This window comes from Colias eurytheme, chromosome 21 (genome assembly GCF_061535395.1).
Source record: "Colias eurytheme isolate Ceu_HAF_F1 chromosome 21, ilColEury1 Martin Lab GWU primary, whole genome shotgun sequence".
Taxonomy (NCBI): domain Eukaryota; kingdom Metazoa; phylum Arthropoda; class Insecta; order Lepidoptera; family Pieridae; genus Colias; species Colias eurytheme.
In genome coordinates, this window is record NC_143000.1 from 8,009,467 (window position 1) to 8,030,546 (window position 21,080).

At 32.7% G+C, this 21,080-nt stretch overlaps 1 protein-coding gene across 1 annotated transcript in view; it reads left to right on the plus strand.

Moving 5' to 3' along the window:
• Cngl (Cyclic nucleotide-gated ion channel-like) overlaps positions 1–21,080 on the plus strand; it is a 93,017-nt gene that overhangs the window by 60,803 nt on the left and 11,134 nt on the right. The window contains exons 6-16 of the mRNA XM_090114350.1: positions 595–702; positions 2,778–2,918; positions 5,207–5,359; positions 8,442–8,572; positions 10,775–10,849; positions 16,210–16,363; positions 16,930–17,091; positions 17,555–17,654; positions 17,859–17,997; positions 18,699–18,865; positions 19,631–19,710. Of these exons, the coding sequence (XP_089970476.1) occupies positions 595–702; positions 2,778–2,918; positions 5,207–5,359; positions 8,442–8,572; positions 10,775–10,849; positions 16,210–16,363; positions 16,930–17,091; positions 17,555–17,654; positions 17,859–17,997; positions 18,699–18,865; positions 19,631–19,710 (1,410 nt within the window). The remainder of the gene's footprint in view (positions 1–594; positions 703–2,777; positions 2,919–5,206; positions 5,360–8,441; positions 8,573–10,774; positions 10,850–16,209; positions 16,364–16,929; positions 17,092–17,554; positions 17,655–17,858; positions 17,998–18,698; positions 18,866–19,630; positions 19,711–21,080) is intronic.

Sequence of the window (21,080 nt, forward strand, 5' to 3'; positions counted from 1 at the left end):
AAAGTGTGAGGGGATATTGGATTGATTTTAAATTAGCGAGATCTTTATAAGTCGCGGAAGAAACAAATTTAAATAATAACAACTTTTTCATAATAACTCAGGCCCCGGAACCACAGACACAATAGAAAATCTATTGTGTCTAGGACCGATCGGGCCGCTTGGGGCTCAATGGGATAAACAGTGTAGGAATTTTCGCGAAATTTTCTTTAACGGATAACTACTGGTTTCAGACCTATTTAGTATTTTATCGATTAGAAGAATTAAAGCACAAATTTTAATTTATTTAATTTTAGTTAGTTCGTCTCCCGGTCGAAGCAAGTGAATTTTCGAAAATAAATGAATGAGAAAAAACTATTTCAGTTTAAAAATAAAGGATCCCTATTAAGTACTCTACCTCGAGGACAAATAGAAAATTTCCACACTGTATAATGTGTATGTTCTCTGTACAACAGCTGCTTTCCGAATCGGTAGTAAATGGTAAAACTACGTTACGACGATTTTAAAGTGCTTCTAGAAGAAATCCTATTGAATAAATAAACTTATAAACAATTATTTAAATATAAACTTGAGTTTCCTATCGAGGCACTCTTCCAGGTGATGTGCCACTACTTCTGGGTGACGTGTGACGGGCTGGGGGACCTGGTGTTCGCGCTGGACCTCGTGGTGCAGCTCAGGACTGGGTATTTGGAACAGGGTTTGATGGTGAGTTTATTATTAAGAAATTGGTAGATGTAAAAAATATATTTATGGCAAATAAAGAATATACAGTAAGTTTGTGATTATTGTTTAAATTCTAGTGTTATGTTCAGTTCTTAAGGGGTTATTAGTTTTAGAGATAATTACAATTTAATCAGAATGTAAGACTCTACATTTATTTTGTCTCGATCTAAATTACCTAATTTACGATTAATTAAGCGAGGGACCGCTATGAATAACAGTCTGATAACTTGTAAATTATATTAACATATTTAATTCTCTTGTGGCGAGATATGTATAGACTATGTAATAATTAGTTTGTAACTGCGTTGAATTTGGGTGATAACAGAAATGTTGCAAGTGTGTTATTGGTTGTTTATCGCGATGGGATTTCTGCCCAAAGTTTGTAATAGTGTTCGGGGTAATATCGCAATAGTGTCAGTGTCCCTTTATTTAGCCTTGTTTTGTTATGTATGATTCATTTAAATTATAATAATACCTTATAGATTAACATAACAAAACTGAACTTTAACATCTGTAATTCGTGTATGTAAATACCTGATCATATCAATATGGGACACGGAATAGGTTAAATTGATAGGTATCTTTAGTTTTGAATAAAAAGCGTATTTTATACCTACTAATAAAACTAAACCTACTCGAAAATATAGCAATTACTTACATAGAAAATATGCATTATGCAATATGCATATTAAAGATTTTAAAGATGAAAAGAAGTGATTGGTATGTCCAATATACATTTACTAAAACCACTTGTTTCTTTGCAAGTAGAAAATAAACTAAGTTTTAAATCCGTTATAAAGTTTTATCCGAAAAACAGTGACGTTTATTTAGTAACAAAACGCTTGCATCCACCGAGGAAATGCATCAGTTGTGAATCGTAAAAGCGTTGCGAATAAAATATTCGGTTAGGTTTGCGTGCTATTTTGAACTGGTTTTGTATTCACACAAGCAATATAACGTTTAAAAATATTGAAAAATATTTATTTTGTAGTGTATGAATTGATAACATAATATGAATACAATATTATTACAATTGTTTCTAAGTTTTATCTTCTGCTTACGAATCTACCTATCTAATGCGAATGAATAATCTCCGAACCTCATTGGAAATTAGTCTTAAATTACTAAATTTTAAACTAGCTAAACTATAATCATGTAAATTTCTACTTATCGACTTCCTCACAAGTGAAGCCGCGGGCACAACTAGTTTCTAATTCAAATCCCATGTTTTGTTGTTAATCTCTTTAAAATCAATGATCGATCGAAGGGACAATCCCTTGGTTCTAAGCTTATTATCCTCTATACCTAATGTGAATATATTGTAGATATATTATTTTAAATCTTAATCTTAATACTATTATAAAGGCGAAAGTTTGTAAGGATGTATGGATGTATGGATGTTTGTTACTCTTTCACGTAAAAACTACTGAACCGATTACAATGAAATTTAGCACACATATAGAGGGTAACTTGGATTAACACATAGGATAGGTTTTATCCCGGAAATCCCACGGGAACAGGAACTATGCGGGTTTTCCTTTGAAAACGCGGGCGAAGCCGCGGGCGGAAATCTAGTCCTTAATACAAATTCTTGTAAGGGTCGTTTTCACTTTCTAATTATTGTCCCTGATAATCTATTTGATACTTTTTGACTAACATTTTCACACGTTATTTGTCATTTTAATTAACAGAGAAGCTAAAATAATATTAGGCGGTTACCATGCTGCCTTATAGCAGTATTATCTATATAAGTATACCTATAATTTTTAAAATTATATACGTAATATAATGTATATACATATATCAGCCATTTGGTTTCCATAGGATCAGATCTTGATTCGTTGTGAAATATATGTCCTGAAATATTTATTGAAGTGAAACTTCTTTAGGCGCGTTGAGAGTAAAATCTCAAGATCGCGTCATTGCAATACCTTCACGTCATGGAATAAGTCGACGATTTTGGTATCTTTGGATCTTGCTAAAGAAGGTTCACTCCTGACACGTGTGCTCGGCACACACTTTTATTTGTTATTTATTACGTTTTTTTACATAAACAGGTATACGATTCAAAGAAGTTAGCAAAACATTACCTAAGATCGCGCTCCTTTCTCCTGGACATCGCAGCGTTGACTCCCTTGGACCTCCTGCAATTGAAGATTGGAACCAACCCCATTATACGCTTCCCTAGGTTTCTTAAGGTAAGGAAAGGGAATTTTATGGGAGGGGGAGATATTTATTTTTGTGAATGTTATTTATTTTTGTTATTTATTTTTGTGAGCACAAAAATATATTCACATTTTTATTTCATTTTAAAGCACTGAAATGAAATAAAAATGTGAATATATTTTATCCTTCCGATCTTTTGAATGATATTTAAAGTAGTATCAAACAGGTAGTCCTCGTATACATGAATAAAAATAATCGTCAGTTTAATACTTTTCATTTAAAAAATATAAAAGAATATTTATATGCGAATTAAAAAAAACTGCCTATCACAATGTTTAAATGAATTTTAGTTTTAAAACAAAGCTTCTGAAAAATAACTGAATATTCCGCTGCTGTGTGTTTTGCACAATTCTACCCTTTCTAGTAAATATTCTACAAATATACCAATGGGGAATGAATAATAGATAGGTATGAATGATTTATGCGTACTATAAAGTTATTCCTAGCCATTGCTTAGTATACACTAACTTATTGAATGAAAATGCTGCGTAAAAATGTAACAAACAACCCCTGAAATGAATCATAGATATATGTTGTGTTATAAATATTGAGTCGTAACTCGTTATTGGTCGTCTTATTAGCTTTTCACTGTAGTTTTGATTATTTTTCTATTGTTGTAAATCTTGTTGTTGTCTTTCTATTGTTGGGAAACTATATACAATTAATAATGAATGATTTTTAAACAATGTTTTTGTTACAATGATAGTTTAATCTCCTTAAAAACTTACCTCAAAATAACGTTCCAAATCGACGAATAGGTTATTGCTTATTACAAAAAAAAAATCTAGATTGCAATAAGATTAAATTCTTCAAATTACGAATACATAATAACATTGAATCGTCAAAGTTCGTATGTATTTAGTAGAATTAATGAACAAATTTTGAAAATAATGTCACAAGCCTGAAGCGACAGAGCCTCTTTTGGGCAATGGCAATGTTTTTCCCGTATCAATCTAGGCGGAGTTAGGGTGAGCGGCTAATCAGTTTGATTTTTTGTTATCATTAGTTTGACCGTTTGACCCTTCTCAAATCACATCCAATCTTGACTGTGATTCTAACTATTTTCAATTAACTCTACTAATCTATTTTCATATATCTAGGTATGTGTATTTAAACTATAGAAGATTCTGTATATTGAATAAAAGTAAGTTGTGTTGCTAAAATAATTCATTTCTAAATTTTTTTTGTCTGTTGTCCGGCCGTTACGCAAAACTGCTGATCGAATTTCAATGAAACTTTTTTTGAAATAGCTACAAATTTAAATTTATTTTGAAAAATTTAATTCGTTATTGAATCTAGGCGCGAACGAAATCGCAGGGACTGTAAAATAGCACCTGAGATAAAACATTTAATCAAATAGTCTATAATAATATATACATAGGATAAACCATACCATTTAATCGCTAAAACTGTATCTACTCGCCTACAATCTCCCTAAGTGGCTCAAACATAGCGCAATTTTTCACAAGGCCTTTATATTTTGCACGATATCATCCTGTCAGGGTTTGTGACACAACCTATTTGAAATCCCTTCCCGTTTTCACTTCATCCCTTATTTACTTGCTTATTTTGCCACTAATATGGGCTTTTATCTGTAGACTTGTAACATATTGCAAATTGCAATAATGTTTGAGGTTATTTTTGTAACAATGTGAAATTATTGTGATAGATTTTTAATGTTTATAAGGTTTAGATGAGAACCTAAATATTTAATTACGTTAAAGGATTAAGATACAATTTACAGATATTCATTGATCGTACTGTATAAACGGTCTATAATATGGAAAGGAATAACTTATAGTCACAGTAATAGGTTGAAGCACGTTCATGGAATAATTTATTCTTTCTGGTAGTAACCTAGAATTATGGAAAGAGTAATAATATAGCAGAATTTGTTCTCCAACAGAGCCCTAGCAGCCTTAGCAGATTTTTTTTCCATAAGAACCTTCCTTGCTCAACATAAACGTAAAAAAATAATAATGGGTCGAGCCGTTCTGGAGTTAAAGCTTAGCATCACATTTGGCAATACATTTATATTATATAGAACACTAGCTGTGCTCCACGGTTTTACCCACATTGCCCCGTTCCTGTTGATCTTAGCGTGATGATATATAGCCTTCCTCAATAAATGGGCTATCTAACACCGAAAGAATTTTTCAAATCGGACCAGTAGTTCCTGAGATTAGCGTGTTCAAACAAACAAACTCTTCAGCTTTAGAATATTAGTATAGTTTAAAACAAAATATCTTATATCTTCCAGGTATATCGTGCAGTGAGCTGCTACTACATAGTGGAGTCGCGTACAGTGTATCCCAATTTCTGGCGAGTCATCAATCTCATACATATTCTGTTAATATTAGCCCATTGGTTCGGATGCTTCTACTTTCTGCTGTCCGAGGCTGAAGGGTTTCAGGTTAGTTTCTTCCTTGTTAATTATTTTTTTCAGAGTCTTCTTTGTTATTATTAATGATGTACCAACATATAATCTCTTAGTAAATTGTATAAAATTTTTGGGAACAGTCATTTTTATATAAATTTTCAGGACTGTTCAACATTCACAATATTATGTTAACCTACAACAATTTAGTCAATTCACTAACCCAATGTTCAAGAATGTTTCAATAATTATCTATTAAGAAAGCTGTATTTTTTCCTCACTAAGTACATTAAAGTTATATTACTTCAACGATCACAATCATACGTATGTATAAAAACTTTTAGATACCTTCGCCGTCTTCCCAAACTATCCAACTTCAAATCAACCTTTTTAATTACACTTTGAAAACTGCACAAACAATTTGCTGCATCAAACTTCAACGGTCAGAAGTGTCATAAAAAGTTATTTCATTAATAAACAGGGTCCGGTCAATCTAGAAGTTTCTTTATAGCTAGAGTTGAATCTCGTCTCGCCAGCTTCATTTACTTCTTATTAATAGATTTAAATTACTTGGATTTTCTATTTTATTTGTTTGTGTAATTATTGTAATATTTAGAATCTTTGAAGTTATTTAATTGAGCAGTTACGGCTACGATTTTCATCGGAATTTCGTAGCACTGTGTTATTTATTGCTTTGAATTTATTTTCTGTTTTAATTCTTACGGTGTAAATAATAATTATTCTAATCTTTTAAACATCTAAATTTACACTGAATTAAAATTAATAATTTAATTAGTCGTCTTTAATACCTAGGAACTTAGGTGCTAATGTGATGTTAAGTAATTTTAAATATTCTAGATATTATGTACAATAAGTACATTAAACTCATTGAAATTTGAAAATGGTAAAATGCTGAATAGGAGACTTAATTCCAAATTCCTCGTTTACACGTTATTGTATTTGAGGTTGATTTACTACGTACGGATACTTTTCATTTTACTTTAGAAAATGTGATTTTTGTGGGTTCTGAATCTATCGCTTATAATTTTCCCATACTAATTTTGATAAATTTCAATAAAACACGAATATTCTCTTAACAGATATAAAAGTTATAGGTACTAACACATATCTGAAAATAAGCGTAAATCAAAAATACAATTGTGGCATAAAATAATACTATTTCATGCTTGTATTTTAAATTGAAAATTTAATGCACTTGTAAAGCATTCATATACTTTATAACTATTGTAGAACTGTAGCAATGTGCTCATTTTTATGATGCATTTAGTTGAAGCTAACAATTTATGCGCTATATTTGACAATTATAAAAGTTTATTGTTTTTTTTGTAAAACCTTGAGTTGTAGCGTATTTCGTGTATTTTTCTTTTGTTTTACTCAAATAATAAATGTGTTATTTAGATTTATTTTGTGAGTTAAATTTTCAACAAGGTTCAACACTTTAATAATTCGACAAGTTGTAAATCAAAGATATCGATTTATTTTCAAATACCTACTGTGTATAAACGCACCAGGAAAGTAACAATTTTATACTGATACCTATAATACTAATTTGGCAAAATATTATAGCTAAAAACTTTGTTCTACATCCGTATTAGAAAACGTCTTAACTTAGAACATTCACGAATGTAGAGTAACGATGCGGCACGGCTCATTTTTTACAATTTTAATTTCCTCTTTGGACACTTATAATATCCTCGCCAGACATAAGATGGAATAAAAAATAGCTTTAACGTCATTCAGACCACAGAAATGCGTACAAAAACTTAAGTTTTCACATTTTCATTAACTTTTTATGTAGTGTGCTTATTATATTGTTACCCTCATAGGATGCCCGTGTCCTAGCAGTGGGAACGTATATGGGCTGATGATGATGATATTATATTATCGTACTAGATAGATGACCTAGGCAATTTGTTGCTACTGCCACTTTGTAGATTTTTTTATGATTTTTTTGTTATTTTCAATCGTTATTCCGCTTCCATTTGTTATCTCTTAATATTATAGAGTATAGTTGTTCTATACTATATTTCTATGATAACTAGATAATCCAACACAAAAATACAGTTTTAATTCAAACCAATAGTTCCTAAGATTATCTGTTCAGCTTTCAAGCTTCAGCTTAAAAGCTTTTAATACATAATATAGATATAGTAACGGGAAAGTTTGGATGGATGGATGTTTGATACCTCTACGGAAAGCTAAAGCTAGTCGAAATATATCTTCTATAAGGTTTCGAGGTATTTTCTGGGTGGAACATGCGATAAATTACACGGCTATATAAATAACACAGGGTCTAAAATAGAGGCAGTTAATCGATATTAGTAAATATATAGACCAGTAATCACCCTAGCTTTTACTCTTATACCTATTACCTACTCCAAGGATATCCATTTTATCAGTAGGTTAATATTGCCTTTTAATTTAACTTATATCATTCGGAAAAATTATGTAACTGGTTTTAAAATGCTGTTTAATGTTTTCTTTTATTGTGCACTAGATTTCCGCCCGCGGCTTCGCCCGCGTTTGCAAAGGAATACCCGCATAGTTCCCGTTCCCGTGGGATTTCCGGGATAAAAACTATCCTATGTGTTAATCCAAGTTACCCTCTATATGTGTGCTAAATTTCATTGTAATCGGTTCCGTAGTTTTTACGTGAAAGAGTAACAAACATCCATACATCCATACATCCATACATCCTTACAAACTTTCGCCTTTATAATATATATTGTGATATTGTGATTGTGACTCGATAACTCCATCGGTTTTCCACTGTTGACATGATTCTTTTTATAGACATTTTGTTAGGATGAACTATTTCCCAGGAACGTTGGTGACCTTTTCTTAGAAAAAAATTAAGGTGCATTAGGGTCATTTCGGATGACGGGGTAAATGCAATAACGTTAAATTAATACATAACTAGTGATTGATGAATTGATTAAACAAATATGAAGAAAATCGTTAACAAACACAATTTCATGCGATGCCTTCACGATACTCACAATAAAACGATGCTCTGAAGTGGTATTCACAATTTTCCGAATGACCTGACATTCGGAATTCCTAGAATGCACTATATTATATTTTATCTATCCTACAGGGTGACTGGGCATACCCCCACCGGCCCGGTGATTACGCGACGCTAACCAGGAAGTACCTGGGTTCACTCTACTGGTCCACGCTCACACTCACCACTATAGGGGATCTGCCAACACCGGAGACTAATGCTGAGTGAGTATTAGTTGTTTAGGTGTTTATTTTGGTGTTATCACGGAAATTTTATAAGCTAAAAATGTATTTGTTGGTATTTTTATTAGGTGTTGTAATCTGTCTACACTTGAAATCGATTAACAGTAAACGTTTGTACTAAGTCAGGTTTAGTAACACCAAATAATTAACTTTAACAGTTTAAAAATAATATTTTATTTAGGGTTATACAATACGGATTATATTAACAACTTATCTAAAAATGTATTTGAAGGTTTGTACTTTGTAACATTTATTCTTTCAAATTAACTTTAACAATATAATAAAATGTTTTACAAGTTACCAAAACATTTAAAAGTTGAATAATATCAAATCCATCATCATGTTTAATCAACGAAAGACAGATAGATTGAATTATTTGATAGCAAATCATAATTCGGAAAGTTAAAATCGAGTTTACGATCATAATATCCGGTATGAAAAGTAATAAAATTTTACACAAAGAACCCGTAAGGAACTCATTTTTATGATTTATACCAAGTTTATACGACAAAAGTATGATTTATTGAATATTATGGTTGTTTATTAAAATCATAACATCATGTATCGATTATTATTAAATAACCTTTTCCACATGTATGGAATTAACGAAATTACCATAATAATAATTATATTGGTAACACGAACCAAACGAACGTATCTCTTCAAATTAAATTTATACTTAATTTACAAAATATGTACCTACACGTAGTAATATCTAGGCAAAACAAAACCAAATTTAAGTATAGAAAAAAACTAAATTATGTGTACAATAATGTGTTACGTGAAACAATAACAAAGACTAAGAAATAGGTATTATTGCAAAAATTATTAATTCACGTATTATATTACAAGTCTATCTAGACAAAAATCCATTATTTTTCCAGACTAATATACAATCTAAATAGGATGTTTTTCAGAATTTTCTTATACGATGTTAACTTCGAACATTTACTATATTATTTTATTTCTGTCTTTTATATGCAAATTAATATAACATGCAACTAACCACTAATTAAATTCTGCTTTAGTTAAGTGTTTCAATATAGCCATTTATACATTATATTTCAAAAGATATTAATCTTATGAATATTCAATATTATTTATAAAGAAAAGCGTCTATTTTTATTAATAGACGTTGATTAATTTAATCTATGTTCTAATTTACTTCAAAATTATTTGACCCAAAAAGGAAGATATAAAGTTGTGATTAGATTAACTTTTGATTTCAAGTTTACAAAAGTTGTGCGCGTTTATTCAATTTTAAAGAAAGTAATTTTAATCAAATATTTGAAATCTTTTGATATTTTGCAATAATAATATTAACAGTACTTATGTACAAAATATCTATAACTCCAAAATTTGATAAGTTTATAAAAAGAGTTTTGCGAAACTTATTTATTTACTTAAACAAATAGAATTTAAATTATAGTCAATGCTATCATAAGAAAGGTCAGTGACATAGAGCAATAAAAAGTAGGCAGAAAACAAGAATAGTTGTAATTCATGAAGAAAATTGTGAGGTTCGCAATTCGCATCCCTCTATTTGCTTTTGTTGCTTCTATAGAATATTTATGAATCATTCTATGAGGATTTTTAGCAAAATTATTTATTTAATCAAGTTATATAACACACATTTGTAGAATTTAAATTAAACTCAGAATAAACGCGATTGTTTAATACGCTTTTAAAAAATTACAAGATTTACTTTATTACCGTATGAAGTCTTCATTCAATAATAGGTAATCGCTGAAAATAGATATAAATTTCTTATATCAAACTCATATCCTGATATTTTTGTTTCAATAAAATAATGTAATATGCGTAATAAAACACATTAAGAACTGGTGGATGGTATATTTTTATTCCAAAAATAGGTTTGGTTAGGTTATATTCGGATCTATATTTTACGATCTATCGTATACATATATCTTGTACTTAACTTACTTGTATTACGTAATTTACTATTTCCCTTATTTATTAAAATTAATTCTTATTAAACTTTTATTACATCGTCTCAAACTTTTTGGTCTGTGTAGCGCATGTCGCGTGTATGCGCTACATAAAGCAGTGTTCGGAACCGTTCGAACAGTTTCACTTTTACCGTGGTTTCATAAAACCATACAACATTTTATTTATATATGTATTGATATGTATAAGTGGCTATATAAAAGGTTGTTGTACTAGCACGCACGGAGGCCCCAAATTTCTGCCGCGTCGCGGACTCAAGTCGCGTCTTCTGCAATTCAGGTCTAACCGAGGGTATGTTGGCGGCTAATGATTGGTCAGATTATGTTTAGTATTTTATTTCTGTAATTTTATACATCTATTATAATTTTATTCACGTAAATGGCGTGTTCTTTTCATCTTATAATATTAATTTCGCGCTTACAAATATAGGTTTGCAAATTATAATAACAATTAAGGAATATTATGAATATTAATAAAGAAAAGTATTTAAGAAACACTACCAACAAATTAATTTATTTCTCAATGTAAATAACTACAGAAGAGTAGGTCCACTAAAAATACTTCAAATAATATAAATCGGAACTTAAATATTGCTCTAACGTAGCTTTTTATCAGAAAAATCAACAACCATCACTATTGTAGCACGTGCGTAAAACAAATGTTATTTTTAGACCACAAAGGGAATTTTCTTTTTGCGATAAAAATTGACGTCTCCGGAGAGCCATAATGGGGCCGGAAAAAACAATTTGAGCGGGGTTGTGAGATAACGTTGTTCCTTCGATTTACATGCCTGTAAAGTTGATACGGTTTCACTAAAATAGTTTTAGACAAGTGTGTTACTTTGAACCTATAGTAGAAAGATTGAAGTTTTTGTTTGTTACGATTTAACTAAACTAATAACCTACCTTTACAAATGATTTTACAATTAGGAAGCTACATTTTTATTGAAAAGCTTAAAATGATACAGATAATTTAATTGGAGAAGCTTAAGTCATCATTAATTAATTTTCAACTGTATGAAAAGTTATTAAATAAGTTGAGACTTAGTCCATCTCTGTCCATATAATCTTCGAAAGTTTCGCTGAAATAAAAATTTTACTCTGTCTAATTATTTTTTGCAATTCGTTAATTAAATTTATGTTCGTATCGTACACTTGGCTTACAACGGTGAACTTTTTAGTTTGCTTTTGAGCTCAGTGTAAAATTTGATATATCATTCTGATGACTCTCAGTTTCACGGAATGAGGAATAGTGTTAATTAATTAGGCTTTCTGTAACTAAAATAATTTAAATAATAACAAGCTTTTCACCCTCAGCTTCGCCTGCGTAGTTTAAAAATTAACAAATTTTATATTAAAACCTTCATCGAGGGCAACTCTATCCATTTATGAAATCAGAATTAAATTCGGTGCAATCGTAAGCTTATAGCGAACAGATAGACAGACCGACAGATCACTTTGTTTTATATGTAATGAAAGTTTTGGTACAAAAAACTTGAGACATCAAAATTTAAATTTTATAAATAGGTAGGTATTAACTTAACCATATTTCAATCAAGCTCTTAACCAAAAAACGTTCCTTATTACACTCATTAATCTGTTGATCTCAGAGCGCTGTTATTCAATTCCGGGCAAATTGCATATTTTCAATTATCTCACCGCTATAAGGAAAATTGGGTGAAATTATCAAAAACGTTTTTCTCGTTCGCACGTCAAGTTGTAGCTTGCGTGCAAATTGGGACATAACGAATGGTTCCTATTTTTTCCTTTACAAGTTACCGAAGAATTCAATTTGCCTGATGAATACACTACACGTTACCTCATTTACAATTTCCGGAGAGTTAAAAGTGATTTATGTTGTAAAAACCCTTTTTATCTTTCAACGAAGTGTTTTTATATAATTGAGATTTGATGAATTACGATTTTTTGTCGATTTAAATGTTGAAATGCTGATTTAATAATAATGTATGACAGATTTTACATTAGGTTTGTAAATTCGATTTTATAACAATTAAAAGCGCCTTAACACATGTAGGAGTAGGTAAAAATAATATACTAATTGCGTTATTTAAAGTTAAGCTCGGGCAAATTACAAAAAAGGCATTTTTAGTACACGAAAGACTTCTAACATATATCATAGTATGCATTACGGAACTCTTACTCTCGGAAACAGCCCTTTGTTGATAAATCGGCCCTAAAGGTCATTAGGGCAGGGTAAGGCAATAAATAACCAGGGTAGTTACCATACCTTAAAGCAGCATTGTTCCCAGTGTGTGAAAGTGATGGCGCTACCCGACCTATATTAGCGCTGTCTTTTTTCCACACTGGATATAATACTGCTTTAATACATATTATGGGGCAGGTCTGAACTATTGTCTGTGAGTTATGATCGGGAATCGTAAAATTAGCAGCTGTCGTTTCGAATAGTTAGGTTTATAGCCTGTCAGTACAAGTTGGTAATTGGTACACATGTTGATAGGCTTTCGAGAATGTTCTCAATTTTGTTCTATTTATAGAGTTGACTCGCAAGGATGTAGGTTACTAATGGTAATAAACAGTTGTTATTTCAAGTGTTTTCTGGATATGTTTCAAAATCTTTGAACGCATTTAATATTGTACTTTGTAAAATCATTGATTACTTCAATGCTTTAAGAAACCGTTATGAATATTATAAAATTGCAAATAGTTATTTTATGTATAGCTGTAACTATTCAAATAATCCACAGTAAAACTGCAGCACTCATGACAATCAAATTTTCTTAAGGAAAGCTTAAGCAATTTCACCCTTCGGGAGCACTCCGAGTGAAACGAAGCATTCAAATTTTATTAATCAATTCGTATAGACAAAAGTGTTTCAATAAACCGTTCCATTCAATCATACGGATCCAACAATACTTAACGTAATTGATATTTTATTTGATAAACGAAGAGATTTCATCAAAACAATATAAATACGAATTTGTTTCGAATTTTTCGTTGGTTGTTAAAATTTGCTCATTTTTTCATAACGTTGTTAATAAAACGATTTAAAAAACGATAACTTGCAAACGTAAAACCGTTTCAATTTTCGTTCCCATCTTTCTTGAATTCAAAAATTTGAATTGCAAAATCTCGCATAAGTAACGATTGGAAGAGTTACATTCCGAGTTACTAGGTAGGTATCTCCGAGAAAATCTAGACAAATTAACTTGCAGCTCTTCTCAAATGTAAATGAAAGAGAACTTTCAAATAGTCTGTTTTGTACTGAAATAAAATTAATGGAATAATTCGGTTAAAGCCGATTTTAAGGACTGTTACTATAAGTACTTTTGCCAGGATGGCTAAATAAGAGCATGCCATGTATACGCACATTTATGTATACCCCATTTATATCCTAATTGATCTACAATGTGTTTAATAAGAACGTACCGAAAACATAGAGGACTTAGGCCTCTATGTTTTCATTAATCAAATTAAAATAATAACTTTATGAGCGTTCAAAGAAATAATTGTTATAGTTTATTCCATTATTTTAAAATAAATCTTATAATTTGTTGTTTAATTTTAAATTTGAAAACATATTACGTCAATTCCGATTTCTGTGCACAAATCTTATAGGTACAACGAAAACAACATTTATCTCCTTTGAGCGTAATGGTCTGTTATTGTGAAGAAAAATCCCATTTATGAATGGCATTAGCTTCAAAGGCCTGTCTGAATTGGGGGTTTAGCCGATACGATCCATCAAAAGACGCTAATATAATGACTATAGCACGCAATACTAGATATCAATCGTTCTTCGAACTATCTATTTAGTTGAATTTGCAGAATTTAGATAGTACGTTTGTACTACTAAAAATTTAACTCTTAAGAAATCTACATACTATCTAATAAGCTTAATTTATTTTTCTTCCTTTAATTTTCATAAAGTCAAACGCAAACATTCGTTTATTCATTCAATTTCATCTAGAGGGCTATTTTGAATTGTTATAACAAAGTTTTACCAATTACCACCGATTAGGAAAGCAATTTCTGCGGAGTAGAATCGGAAAGAAAGAGTAATATTGGTTACATAAAATCTTCTCCTAAATGTTATGAATGAAATTGATTGAAACCTGAAATGGTTATAAAGTTTAATGAATGAGGTTACCGAAATCGCAAATTGCTAAGCCGCGCTACTACGCTGATAAAGTTTACCCTGCGATACAAAGTTAAACTCATTTATAATTTGAATTAGTTAAGGCTTCTAATGAATATAGGGATTAGATTTAATATGGAATTGCTCGTGGACCTGATGGAAATTATTATAATATCATAATTATTTATCTAATTAATAATGTACCTACATTTCATGGACGAAAAAGAATTAAATGTTTACCATAGTGTTAAGATTTAAACTTTATCTATGAACATAAATAAGCCTATTAATTTACTTCAGAAATATTTTAATAACTTCTGACATTACTCTGAATAACCAATATAATCTGACCAATCGCATGCCAAAACTTAATTAATTAATGTTCAACACTTACTTATAACACATAATTTAACTTATGCACACGATGGCTGTTATTTTTCAATCACGCTTCATAAAATCATTTAGCGGGTGTCCCGAATATGAATAGACGTCAATATTGACGTTTGGTCCTTCAAATGCCGAATGCTCAATTAATTAAAAAGTCGATTTATAATATAAATTGGACAAGCTGTCAAATTTTAATTAACTCTGGGGATAAATGATATCGGAGCTTGTAAACAAATGGTAGGCGTTTTTGATGACAAGGTGCGCGGTCACAGGCAAGCAATTAATATGGGTATGTTTTTATAATCATCTTTTACCTTTTTATTATTTCCACGTTTTTCTTTTGATCATTGTCATAAAAAATTTACATGTAAAAAAGTTGAATGCAAAGGAAAGTGAATAATTTTGAGATTTAATGTAATCACACATAACTACGTAGTATTAAAAATAACAGCCATTGTAAAGCACCTCTTTATGGCGGCGGCAGAAATTTGGAGGCTGTTCGCATCGCGGCGAAAACTTTGGGTACGGCAAATGTGAATAGTTCGTCCGTCATCGAATTCTTTTTATTTATTTGTTTTTTATTGCTCATCGATAGCCTACGAACTTTGAAAGTTTTCGAACAGCCTTCATTGAACGCAACCGCCATTCTATTGTCGCTTCGATTCACCTTTGCTTTTCGGTTTTTATTGTAACTGTTCGAAAACTTTGCACCATTTTTTGTTGTGTTGCATGTTTTCTTTTTTCTTTTTTTACGCCACCCGTTTTGATGCTCAGATAGACGAAATTAAGATGCGGAAGTGATTAATTGAGTCATGTTAATTAGTTGAAAGGAAAGTCTGTTCGTGTAGACACGCTCTCTGTTCTCTGAGCATTGACAAAGCGGGTCCAACCTTTGATGTTATCTGATTTTCAATCTATTTTAAGCTTTGTTCTCGTTGAAATTTCCATCCAGTAGCAATTTTGTGTCGTCACATCCTTTTAAATTTCGCCACTTCTGAAATATGCGGAAACTGGATTATTCAAATTTTATCTCCGTTACTCTTTTAATAGCTATAAATGTATTATTACCTCTTTGTTTTCGCATATTTATAAGATAAAAAAAAGAATGGGTAACTGTAAAATGCTGATTATTCATTTCAATGTTTCAGATATGTATTTACAATAGTCAGCTACTTGATCGGTGTGTTCATATTTGCGACCATCGTGGGCCAAGTTGGCAATGTCATCACCAACAGAAACGCCAACAGGCTGGAGTTTGAGCGCCTTCTTGATGGTGCTAAGACTTACATGAGACATCATAAGGTAAGATTTACTACTCTTACTCTTAAACTTACAGCAATTATACAATTAATATCAAATATCAGAAGCTACTACTTCAGATTGAAAAAATATGATTGTGTTGGTTATCGTTTCCAATTTTTTGCCGATTGCCTTTCCTATTGAAATGGAATTCCTACCTTTTGACTATAATATTGTTTATAATTCGTTTTACACATTTCATGTTCACTATAAGTTCCAATAAGCATCATAGTACGTCAGCTGATGCGATACATGTGAAGTCCCGTGTCCCCTTAGTGGGGTAAGGGGCAGATGCATTATACATCTGTTTCACTGATCGATTTTTCTTTTTAGGGACAAGTAGGTAATCAGCCTTCTGTGCCCTACCAGACCGAGACATTTTTTTTTCTTCGTCTCCACCGGGAATCGAACCCAGGACCTCTCGGTGCTACGCTCACGCGTCACTGTACCAAGGAGGCGGTCTGATGCGATACACTCTATTAATTATTATATGTAGTGTTTACCTTGTACGTGTTGGTGTATAGCTGTAAGTACAATGTAATATTCTAAATAAATACACACGTGCACAGGTCCCAGGCGGCATGAAGCGCCGAGTGCTCCGCTGGTACGACTACTCGTGGTCGCGCGGGCGCATCCAGGGCGGCGGCGACATCAACACCGCGCTCGGCTTGCTGCCCGACAAGCTCAAGACTGAGCTGGCTCTGCACGTCAACTTGAGCGTGCTTAAGAAGGTGCCACTTGACACAGGGGCCAGGGGACTGATCAAATTATTATTTTGGTGGCAGGGGATTGACTAAATGAATATGTCGGTATGACAGGGGACTGCCTAAATGACTGTGGCGGTGACAGGGAAACTGATTAAATGGCTGTGTTATTGGTTGTGGGGGGAATGACTAAATGATATGTACTGGTGGCAGGGGAACTGACTACATGACTGTACTTATGGTGGTTGGGGGAATGACTAAATGACTGTATATTGGTGTCAGGAAACTGACCAAATCACTACGTTCAAGACGTGGCAAAGTTACAAAATTGACCACTGACCAGTAACTTTTTCTTGCTTCTGTCATTTGTGTTTACAGATCTATCGAGAAATCATACTATCATTGTGTTTCTTATTAATCAACTATTTTTAAACTAATACCTATGCAATTTCTCAAAACAGTTTATAAAAAAATTCTGTTTATTTCACAGGTTACAATATTTCAAGAATGCCAGCCAGAATTTCTTCATGACCTTGTCCTCAAAATGAAGGCATACATTTTCACTCCTGGAGATTCAATATGTAGAAAAGGTACAAGACTATCTTTATTTTTTTATATTATTAAAATTTACTAAACGGGTGTTATTTTTTAATCTTCCAACAAAAAAACATAATACTGTTTAAATAAACTTTCCCCTTCATAAACTTTATTCTAAGCGAATTTAATGTGTTTTTAGTTTAGTTTCCCTTCAAAACAAAAATTAAACCAAATTAATTGAATAAATTAAATTCCAGGTGAAGTGGCTCGAGAAATGTTCATCATAGCGGACGGCATTTTGGAGGTTATTTCGGAAACCGGCCGAGTTCTCACCACTATGAAGGCGGGGGATTTCTTTGGGGAGATCGGCATTTTGAATCTGGATGGATTGAACAAGTTAGTAAATTATGATTTTATGTGTGTTTGAAAATTTTAGTTTTTGACTAAGCTTTTTGACTTGGCAGTACGGTATCGGTGCAGTAATTCCTTATCGTGCCTCCTACAATCCGTGCAATTAAATGCGCACTTGGCGTTGTGAAGTTAGATTGTCAAAATGCCATGCTACGGGAATAACATTATTCTATTCTATAAAAAAAATGAAATATGTTCTTTCTTCAAATGTGTTGTCATTCCATACATCCACGGTCTATAAATGAAAAAGAGCGTGTATGCCGAGCACACGTGTCAGAAGTAAAAATTATTTGGCAAGATTTAAAGATACCAAAAGTCGCCCTACTCCATAACGTATAACGATACGATAATATTGCCATGACGTGACCTTTCAACACGAAATTTTACTCTCAAAGCGCTTAAAGAAGTTTCACTTCAATAAAGGAATATTTTTTTTTTTTATATTATTATATCTGCGATCAGTCGCTAGACTATAAGCGGATATGTTGAAGGCGCGTATGGCAGGAAGGATGCTGCTCCCATCGGAGTCCACCCTTTATTTTATCGGGCTTGGTAGCCGGCAGTGTTGACTAGTCAAAAATGTCTCGTCGCTTTTTGAGACGACGCACGTTTTCAGGTTCAAGCAGTTTTGTAGCAAGAGGGTTTGGATGTTTTAAAGGAATAAATTAAATAATAATATTTGACAGACGCACAGCAGACGTCCGCTCAGTGGGCTACTCGGAGCTGTTCTCTCTGTCCCGCGAGGACGTGCTGGCGGCGATGAAGGACTACCCCGAGGCGCAGGACATCCTGCAGACGCTCGGCCGGAAGCGGCTGCAGGAGGCCAAGACCATGTCGCGGCAGAAGCCCAAGGGTCAGTATTTGGGGATACTTAGGAAAAGGTTGGGGAAAGACGATTAGTTAGGAATAAGACCATGTTATGGTAGAAGCCCAAGGGTGAGTTTGGGGATAGTAATTAGGAAAAGGTTGGGGAAAGACGATTAGTTAGGAATATGTCCATGTTGTGGTAGAAGCCTAAGGGTGAGTTTGGGGATAGTACTTAGAAAAAGGTTGGGGAGAGACGATTAGTTAAGAATAAGACCATGTCGCGGCAGAAGCGTGAGGGTATATGGGGGTGTACTGTCCTAACAGTACGTACTTTGGTAGAATTGCACTGGCTCACTCCTACACTAAATAATGCGGGCGCTCGTCCGTTCCAGTCTGGCATCGGCCGTCGACTGACTACTACAGACTAATGACATCTATGAGCTAACCCCACCACTGGTATACGTGAGACAATGTATGCATCTATTTCGTACATGCTACAGGGGGTACATTGTAATTAGAAAAAGGTTGGGGAAAGACATGAACTAGTTAGAAATAAGACCATGTTGTGGTAATGTCGAAGCGTTAGTGTATAGGAAAAAAAATTGTCAGGAAAATTAAAAAACAGAAATGCGTATTAAAAAACATAAAATTATTATTAATGGAACATGATAAAACAGAAACCCAAACGTTAATTAGTATACAGGAAAAATGAAATTAGTCAGGAACAACAGTCGAAGTATTAGTATGTAGCAAATACAAAAACAAATAAACATACTACTTAAACTTTATAAAGTATATTTTGGTATTACAGCTGAAGGCAGTCCCGATAAAGCTGGTGGTGACGACAGCACGTCAAAGAGAATCGTGCACAAGTTGCGTACTGATGTAAAGGTACGTTTTAGGAAAAACTAATTAAGGATAAATTAAAAAGTGCCCTATGATAACTGATATGTCTGTAAATTTAGTAAATAATATTATTGAAAACAATGCCAACCATTTAGCGTTTATATTTAATCAATGTTGTGACTGTGGTATATTCCCTGATTTAATATGAAAGTTTAGTAAAGTTATTCCTATAATAAAAAGTGGTGAGCAAGAAGACTGTTATAACTATAGGCCAATTTCTATTATACCAACTTTGAGCAAAGTCTTCGAGAAATTAATTTTAAACCAATTATGTAGTCATTTTGTATCAAATCGATTACTGCACGCCAAACAGTTTTGTTTCACAAAGGGGCGCTCCACCACTGATGCTGGAATAGCTCTTCGATGGATTGGGACATGTTATTGATTACATTACTAATATTGAAAAGAATAAGAGGAAATAAATAAGAGTAGAGATAAAAAGAAACAAAACATTTTGGGTTGACGAAATTAGCGTGCCGCGCGAGCCTGTCGGTGACGCGGCCAACGGCCGCCGGCGACCGTTCATATGTGACGTTTCGATGCTCCACGGGAATAAATTTTATTTGATTTTGAATATTATTTTATTTAGGCCAATGTCGAAAATAGTTTGATAATAAAAATTGCGCTGTGCTGCGTCTCGTCATATCTGCGCCGGGGCTAAAGGTTGTCACATGCAAATATTAGTCCAGGATCCTTCGCCCATTTTTGCACGTGATTACTATCAAGCTAATTTTCAGTGAGTAGCTTTATTTTGATGAGACGCCCAATAATTTCATGTACGAAACTCTTGATTGTGGTAGCTAACAGAGGTAACAAGGATAAAATGTTTTGATTTTATGGTTCTCAAATATTATAATTAATCGTCAAATTAATAAAACTACTCACGGAAAATTAGCTTGATAGTAATCAAGTGCAAAAATGGGCGATGGATCCTGAACTGCGACGCGGTTGGCGCAGTGGTAAAGTAACTTCCTACTGAGCCGACGGTCCCGGGTTCGATCCCCGGTCAGGGCAAATATTTGTGTGATGAACTCAATTATTTGTTCTTGGGTGTGGGTGTTATTATCTATATATGTATTTATAAATATTATATTTATCGTCGTCTAGACGTACCCACAACACAAGCCTTAATTGAGCTTACTGTGGGACTAGGTCGATTTGTGTAATAATGTCCTATAATATTTATTATTATTTTATTATTAACTAGATTTCCGCCCGCGGCTTCGCCCGCGTTTTTAAAGGAAAACCCGCGTAGTTCCCGTTCCCGTGGGATTTCCGGGATAAAACCTATCCTATGTGTTAATCCAAGTTACCCTCTATATGTGTGCTAAATTTCATTGTAATCGGTTCAGTAG